Source organism: Aplysia californica, unplaced genomic scaffold (assembly GCF_000002075.1).
Source record: "Aplysia californica isolate F4 #8 unplaced genomic scaffold, AplCal3.0 scaffold00969, whole genome shotgun sequence".
Lineage (NCBI taxonomy): Eukaryota > Metazoa > Mollusca > Gastropoda > Aplysiida > Aplysiidae > Aplysia > Aplysia californica.
In genome coordinates this window covers 216,319-225,131 of record NW_004798239.1, presented here as the reverse complement: position 1 = coordinate 225,131, position 8,813 = coordinate 216,319, and the positions used below count along the sequence as shown (strand labels likewise).

Genomic DNA, 8,813 nt, shown 5'->3' with positions numbered 1-8,813 from the left:
CGAGCGCACATGTGCATTCAAGTGGTAATGTGATTGTGTGTGCTTATTTATATATATTTTTATGTGGGAGTGTATGGTTAACATACTTACTTTACTTTACTTCTTCATCCTCTGTTGCCTTTAAGCGTCGAGGGCAGATACAATTTTTTAGGCTAACAAACAGTACTGTTATAATTTTGTATATATTGTAACAACCAGTGTGGACCCACCTTATTGATCAACCCCTACAACCACAGCTCTCTTAGGGTTCCTAACCTGGCACAGCTCCTCTTGATATCATTCTGTTGTCTCGTCAAGGCTATTTTTCGCCATGTTGCCTGTGTTGTAATTCCTAAGTGATTTGACAGTATCCACCAATACATTTCTCGACTTTCAGCTTTTTGTCTTTCATTTTTGCAGTTTAAGTCTCCCATTTGATATTTCAACCATAATTCGTAAAACGAATAGTTCTGTTGTGTTATTGTGTAAGCCATAGATCGTGATACATGCAGATGCTTTACATAGATGAATTTGTGGACGTGAATGGCGTGCCTAAAATCAATTATCGATACACTTCATCCCCCCTTCCTCCTCCAAATGCAATTGAAAAATGAATAAATAGATAAAAATATAACATTTTTAAAAAGTTAAAGTATTTATAAATTAATATTTCCCCAATTTATAAATAAATATTTCCCCATATGTAGGCCAAATACTTTTACATTTTTTAAAATCAAATAAGATAAAAAGAAGAGTCTTACTATTTTTAGGCGTATTATTAATTCCCTTAGTCCTTGGTAGTCAAGTTTTAAGTTGTGCATTCAGTTGTTTTTATGCTTTACTTTTGTTCTGTTTACCTTTTATGTTTTATATTTTATTATTTATCTAAGACTGTGTGTTTAGTTTTGCGCTCTGCTCAAAGGTGGGCTTTAGATTCCCTCTTGTTGTTTGGTAGCTTTACTGGCTCAATGAGCCTTTTTTTCATTGTCGTTGTCATCGCTGTTCATATTGTTGTTGTTATTATTATTATTATCATTATTTTTATAATTTCGTTTTTTTGTGTTATAATTATTATTGATTTATCTTGTATTTAAAAAAAAAAAAGTATTTATAATACTGTCATCAATGTTGTTCCTGTTGTGATTGATATCATCATCATCATCATCATTATTATTGTTATTATTATTAATAGTATTTTTATTATTATTATTAATACGATTATTATTGTTGTTATTATTATTATCATGATCAATGATTACTATTACTATTGCTGAGATAAGATTTTACTCGTGAACATGAGGAGCGAATTGCCAACTGTGTGATGTATTACAAGAGCTTTGTTGACCTTAGCCCTTTGTTTTTAGTAGAGCTGTGTTGACCTCTGACCTCTGACCTCTGACCTGTTTTTTTGTCCCTCTAACTTCCAGGAAACCTGCCGTGCCCCCACCCAGGATGGAGAATGGAGGCGGAGACATGTCGGATAAGGAGAGAGAGCTCAGGCAGAAAGAGGAAGAGGTGAGGGAAAAAAGGACAACAAGAGAACAGAATTTTTATTCCCCTTTCAGGATTATAAAAAACATTATTATTCAGTTATTTATGCCCTACTATTCTCTCTTGCTCTTTTTAACTCCCAGTGGAGCATGTGCCATCAAAAACATTTCTCCAGCGAAGCCTGTCCTGTGCATCCTTTTCTAGCTGTTTCCATGATGATCCCCGCCTTTTTATTCGCTGTTATGTAATTCCTTCGGTGGGAAAACAGTTCATGAGAAAAAATCTTTTGAAAACATACTCACCAAAAATGGATGACCCCATTAAAAAAACCAAAAACTTATAAAAATGTTTTTTCAAGATTGGAGTTAAATGCCTTATTATTATTATTCACAGTTACACAGTTGGTTTGTTGGTTTTTCAAATTTCTGCGGAATGCAGTTCATAATTGTGTGTGAAGGGTTCGGAGGAGTTTACTTGTCCAATTCTGCGTGTGGGTAGAGGATTTTAATCATTACTATTATCATTATTTGTATTATTGTCATAATTATTATTTTTATTATTATTATTATTATTATTATTACTGACTTTGTGTGTGGGTGGTTGGCGGGTGCTCTGATGTGGTTTTCTCCTTCTTTCCCGTCAAACATCTATCGTCCTTGTCTCTCCTCCTTTTTTGTGTATGTTACTCTCTTGTAACACATCTATTCTGCGGACCTTATTGTGTTGCAAGTGCCGTAAAACTCTCTCTAAAACTATACTGACTTTGCGTTGTGCGTTGTTTTCCCCCCTACAGTTGCGGCGCATGCAGGAGCGCCTGGCCCGTATGCAGGCGGAGATTGAGTCCAAGAAGCCGCAGCACATTCAGAACGGAGAGCTCAAGTCTCAGGACGTCTAGCACTCCCGACTGACCACTGAGTGGACACTCTACTTGTGGTGGGTTGAGATCCCCTCCCTCTCTTTCTTTCTTTCTTTTTTTCTCTGTCTGTCTGTCTGTCTGTCTGTCTGTCTGTCTGTCTGTCTGTCTGTCTGTCTGTCTGTCTGTCTGTCTGTCTGTCTGTCTGTCTGTCTGTCTTCTCTCCCCCTTCTCTCTCTCTCTCTCTCTCTCTCTCTCTCTCTCTCTCTCTCTCCACACTTTTCTGTGTGTATGTTTGTCTGTCTGTCTCTGAAAATTACTGCCATTACACATCTCCCCCACCACAAAATGCACATCAGAAAGAGCATTCCATTGGCGCCGAACGAGGTTGTCCAAGGGAAACAATTAATTGAAAAACTAGTGTGTGTTAGTATATCATTGATCATTTCCCTTGTTGTTTACAGCCTCATGTACTTTCGCTACTCAGACAAACCCATCAACATTACTGCAAATTATATAACATAACTAGCTGGGCCCCCTTTCGATGAAAGGAATAATCAATGCATTTACTTCAACTGAAAGTCATTGGCCTACTATATTTACGCTCTACTGGAATGGAGCAATAAATCTTGAGAGAAAAGTGACATATGTGTTTCCAAGTTGCCGAATATATAATAGATGTTTAGATTAATTCTCTATTCCGCGTTCATGGTTGTACACTCCAGAATTTCAAAGGTGTAGAATCAGTGCGCACGGCTAGTGAACGGAAACCTCCTTTGTCTACAATGACGTCTTAGAAGACGGAGTTTCCCAAGATTAGATCTAAACGAAACTAATGAAAAATTGAAAATTAAACTACAGTGACTTCAGGCTCCTCAATGAAACTGTGGACCCTTGAAATGATTCTGAACCACCTTTAATTTTGTCAACTTTTAAAGTTTAGTTGTTCGGAAGTTTTTGGCGGCCAAAGTGACGATCTTTCACAAATATAATAGATGACAATAGCAGTGCTAAGTAACATATAGTCTTAGTGTTCAGTGTAACGTTTTCTTGGTGTTAAATTGTCCCCTTACTTTCGTTATGGTACAAACTTTATTCACGGGTCGCTGGCAGGTGCTCTGGTTGCTCCTTCTTTCCTATTAAATACCTACCGTTCTTATCTCTACTCGTTCTTTTTTTTGTTTTTTATTTGTTTTGTTTTGGTGTTTGTTTCTCTTGTAACACCTGTAATTTTCGGCACTTTTATGACCTTACTATGTTTCAAGTGCTGTAAATCTCTCACTAAAACAAAACATTTTATTCACCAGGACCAGAATGAATGAGGCCAGGAGAGATGAATCAAGCGACAAGGGAATTTTATGACAGTTTTTTCTTTTATACTGAAAGGCTCATGGTTGTACCAGCGTGACAAACAAATATCTGCAGTGTGTGTCTGTATCTGTGTAGTGTGTTTTTGTCTGTAAGTATGCAGCACATTGTGTCCATGTAGGGTGTTTAAAATAAAGAGGAAAATAAACGCTGTTTGAATGAAGAGTGAGAACGAAAGGATAATTTTTTCCTTTGTTTGGTTGTTTGTTTGTTTGATCCTGGCATTTTTACATTTGGTTATGATAATGGGCAGTGGATGATAATAAAGAGCATAGATTTAATACTATAGTTCTGTTGCTGGAGTATGAAAGAGGCTGATTTCTACGATTGTTTGAGAATCTGTGTTGGTGGCAACTCTTGGACCCTATGTAATTGCTTGCTGTTGAATGGTCCTTTGTGGGAGTCTATCTGAATTTGTGCATGCTTAATGCGGGGGAACACTGTTAGCTCAGTTGATATCATACTGGACTACAGGTCAGATGACCCTGTTGTGAACCTTCAACGGGACGTTCCGAATTTGGTTTTTGTTGGGTTGTTTTTAAGGCTCTCCACCCAATTAGCTCAATCCTATTAGAGATAGACGCTGAATTCCGAGATCAGAGGGCTTAATAGCCAAACAGTGTTGATGAAAGAAGCATTAAACCTATAACCCTACAGTTTTTTGCTGAATGTGTAGAAAAGCCAAGAACAAAGAAAGCTGTTGAGTACACCATGATGCTCTTGATAGTCATGCTGGTTGCCGAGAGTTTTTAGAGAGTTTTATTGACCAAGGGAAGAAAGATTGTTGTTGTTGTTGTTTATAAAGCAGTTGAGGTATGAGTGGCAGGCTGTGGAAGATTTGTATAAAGGTAGTCTAATTACTAGATTCAGCTGAAGCCTCCTGATGGATTGTCCGACTGATGACTGAGTGAAAGCGTCGGTTAAGTTCAAGATTTGACCACGCACCTCTATGTAATGAGGTTCCTGGTTTTAATTGTAAAGTACTATAATTTCAAGTGGAAGACTTTACAACACGCTTTTTTGGTCTGATGTGGTTGGTGTGATGAGTTGATGAGATTACTACTGCTCCCCCACATGCCTCTGTTTACCGAGACGAGGTGAGTTATTTATGGATGTTGACGTGTAACTGCGAATGGATGTTTGGGGATTTTCGGTTAACTTAGATTCCATTATGTCTAACAGTGTGTTTACACATCTTGGTTTACTGCTGGGGGGTAAGGGGGAGGGGTGTGAAGGACATGAATATTATGCTGATTAATGAGTTTGTGACTGTGTGCCCATTCGTTTATACTAATGTTTATATAAATAATATGTGTATGTGTGGTTGTGTGTGCCAATATTCTCCATGTTTGTGTTGAGATGGAGAAGTATAAACTGATGAGTTTTTAAGTCAGAACTTTAGGGGAGACTAATTTCATCCGTGGTATGAAGGGAGATTGATGAGTTTGCAGTCATGTACAGGTTTTGAGTGGAAGAATATTGTCATTTAATTACACAGGCGTTGATTTTTTTTCTGCGTTTGTGTGGTTCTCCCTCGAGGATTTTTTCAAATTAGTGATTTATTATGTCTGTTTTGGTCTTTTTCTATGTCTTCATTGTTCCCCCGTTTCCCCCCTTTCCAGATTTTGTAAGTTATTTTCTTTTTGTGACCAATCTCGTCACTTGTATTGAAATGAAAGGATTGCATAGGACAGTGGAACACTTAGGTGTGTGAAGAAGGCAACTTTTTGTTTGCCTCTGTCGCGTTAAGTCTTTCTTAACAAATTTTTTAGTGTATAAAATGTTTGGGCAGTGTCGTGCATCTTCATTGAAATAAAAAAAATCACAAGGCAGGTTGAATTTTGCAGAACAGTTTACTGCTTCGTCTGCTGGACAAAATTTTGTTTGTAAATACAAGATATAAACGACATTTAGAGAGTATATTATATCTGACCTCTTTAGTCTTGTTGAATCCAAGTCAGAGGTGAAAGTTCGTTATGCACACCAGTCTTTGTTGACTTGTCTTCCAGTTCAAGCAGTATAGTCCCGGACTAGCTCCACAGTGTGAGGAAAAAACAGTTTTATGTGCGCTTATCATATTGAGCCAGCCCTAGGTCTATTTATAGCTATTATTTTTATTCGACCAAATTCATCCTGCTTTTTTTTAAAGCTCTTTATTAAGGGAAACAAACCTGCTACATCGTTGTTGAATTCGCAGTGAACAAATTTTTTCCACGCCAACACATTTTTGGCAAAACCATGTGCTCATTTCTGCTTTGTAATCGCAGACATATATTTGAGTTCCCCCATCATATTTTGCAGAGTTTGCTCAAATGAGGAGTTAACGCGACATTAAAAGCAACATTTTGCTCAACCAAGAAATATTTTATCCCAATTCAAAACCCTTCTTCGTTTATTAAGTCTGTAATTATTTGCTTGTCATACGGAAGAATAAAAGCTGTATTTTGTGATGGAAACGAAGAACAGCAAAAAATTACTGCTCCTGTTGCAGATTTTTTCTTAGTGTTTGTGCTGACAACACACGTAACTGAGTACAAAACAATTTCAAACACTGCCTTGCTATAAATAAGCGATAGTTTTGTCAATGTGAAATATAATGAGTTTTTGGAACAAAGTCTTCCTGTTGCTATAGTAACTGTGGGGTCGATTTCAGAATTAAAAAGTTGGAGTTAGAAAATGAAAGAGACGTGTATTCAATTTTCTTTTTTTATTTAATTTTTGGGACCGATGCCAAAATATATCCACCGTTATATACATCCATCGAGAGTGTTCACCATAGTTTGTTTTTTAAAATTCATGTGCCTGCTTCAATCAAATTCTGTTTTTGTGATTTTTTTATGCTGTCATGCCTGTTATTTTTTTTTCTTTTCTGAAAATTTGTTGTAAAAAAAATTTGGATGACATTTTTTCACTGTCTGTTGTTTCTTTGCTCAGTTCATTTCTTTTTTCGTAATTTTTACAGCCATTTTGAAAATATTTTATATGTTACAACGTAATTTGTCTGCTCATTGCGTTCAGTATTCAATGTTAAAAGAAATAAATCTCCTTGCACACATAATGAAACATCCCGTTGGAGGCTGGTATTATATCAGAATGTCGATGTGTTTGTTGCTTTAAATCATGTTGAAGCCAGTGAGAGAAATATGTAATAATAAAATTATAAATAGCATTTGTATAGCGCATATCCCTGCTCAACAGCAGGCTCTATGCGCTTTACACTCTATTATTACCTTAGCAGACCATAGAACACTCCGAAACATTCTCAGCTTCCCGGGAAGCATACAGTGCAAGCAGCTGATTAAACGCTCAAACACTAACAAACTGACAAGATCTTTCGCTGTCTATAGCCGGGTACCCATTCCCACCTGGGTGAAGTGAGGAAAATTCGTGTAAAGTGTCTTCCCCAAGGACACAACGTCGGTTCCCTGACGGGATTCAATCCCACGACCTTACGGTTGCGAGTCCGAGAGCCTAACCACTAGGCCACCGACGCCACCCAGGAGAGCTGTATTACAAGCACGAAGTCTATAGCTTCCAAAATTTGTTTGTGGGTGGCTGGCGGATGCACTGGTGTATTGCGCTCTTTCTTTCCTATCAAACATCTGTCGTCTTTATCTCTCCTTCTTTCCTTTTTATGTTTATTTCTAGTAACACCTTTATTCTTGGCACTTTTATGATCTAATTGGGTTGTTATTGCGAGAAAACTTTAACTAAAACTGAATTTACTAAGACTATATTTACCTAAAATGTGTTTGGGTGAGTGCTCATCTTCTGTATCAATACTATCATTCGATGCTACTGCATATTATGACTGGGAATGGAGTTATGTACCTTTTGTTCTCTAACATGTACAATGATGTACCTGCAGCGAAATCAAGGGAACAGAACATTTTATACACAACATCAGATCATTATTGCTTTAACAAGAAATGTTCTTTCTTTTTTTTTTAATTTGCTGTTTTCTTTTGCAATCTGAACTAATGAATGTAAACTGCCTTTGTGGCTAATCTCTCAAGCTAATCTCTTTTACTCTTTTGATGATTGTCAGATGTGATGAGTGACCTGATTGAGTTTTCTCCTTGTATTTCTTTTTTTTTTTTAAAAAGATAATGAAAAATAATAAAAAAAATTTATTTTCCTTTTTTCGTGAGGAATTAGTATGACATTTGTGTGATGTGAAGTATTAACATGGGTTTGGTGTGAAGGAAAGACTGATTATAATACTTTGTGTTGTTAATGTGTGTGTGTGTGCGTGCGTGCGTGTGTGTGTGTGTGTGTGTGTGTGTGTGTGTGTGTGTGTGTGTGTGTGTGTGTGTGTGTGCACGTGCATGTGTGTGTGTGTATGTGTGTGTGAAAATTTCATGGACTGAAAATTGTTTTATACTCTGTTCCTGTTTTCGTTTAGTTTTTCGCACTTTGTTGAAATTTGAGAGGACTGAAGAGCAGAGCACATCTGTAATTTTTTTTAGTCTCGTTGTTAACATTTATTTGTTCATGTAGAAGCACCATATCATGTTTATTTCATCTCACAAACAAATTTATTTTACTGTTTCGCGTTAAAAAAAAGTTATGTTTTTGTTGTGCTTGGAAACAAAAATCTTGAAGTTTGAGAAAAACAGATCATTCTGTTCAAGTCTCTTTCACTCACTATTTCTGTGTGATTCTTAAAGTGATTACTCTGCACTGTTGAAGTAATATTGTAGAGAGAAAGATAAGCTGCACATTTCAGTACCATCTGTGAATATACTGGCGTGCCAACTGACCTTTATAACGAGAAATGAAAATGGAAATTGTTTTTTTTCTTTCATATTTTTGTCTAATGACTATTCAGGAGTTTTCAACTTGCATTTATGGTGTAACGGGTTGACTTTTCTCTGTAGTGCACAGAAAATTTGAGTTCAGTTCCTGCATTTTGGACAGTTTTATGCTGTTTCTCTGCCTGTCTGCCTGTCTGCCTGTCTGCTGGGATGTTGTTGTTGTTTTTTTTTACTGCAATCCAGGTCGGCAAGGTGGAAGCACACTGCCTCCTCTAAGGCCTGAACTGTGTTGATGGGGACGTAAGACAGTTAATATTCTGATGTTTTCAGTTCTGTAGGAGAAAACACAACGGACTTCACGACAG

At 36.9% G+C, this 8,813-nt stretch overlaps 1 protein-coding gene across 1 annotated transcript in view; it reads left to right on the top strand.

Annotated features, from left to right (window-relative positions):
- Nucleotides 1-6,754, top strand: part of LOC101854762 (septin-2) — a gene marked incomplete at its 5' end in the record, with an annotated part of 30,190 nt that extends 23,436 nt beyond the window's left edge. Inside the window, 3 exon segments of the mRNA XM_013089516.1 lie at nt 1,407-1,494; nt 2,264-2,403; nt 3,631-6,754. Coding sequence (XP_012944970.1) covers nt 1,407-1,494; nt 2,264-2,365 — 190 coding nt within the window.
- Nucleotides 6,755-8,813: the final 2,059 nt, after the last annotated feature.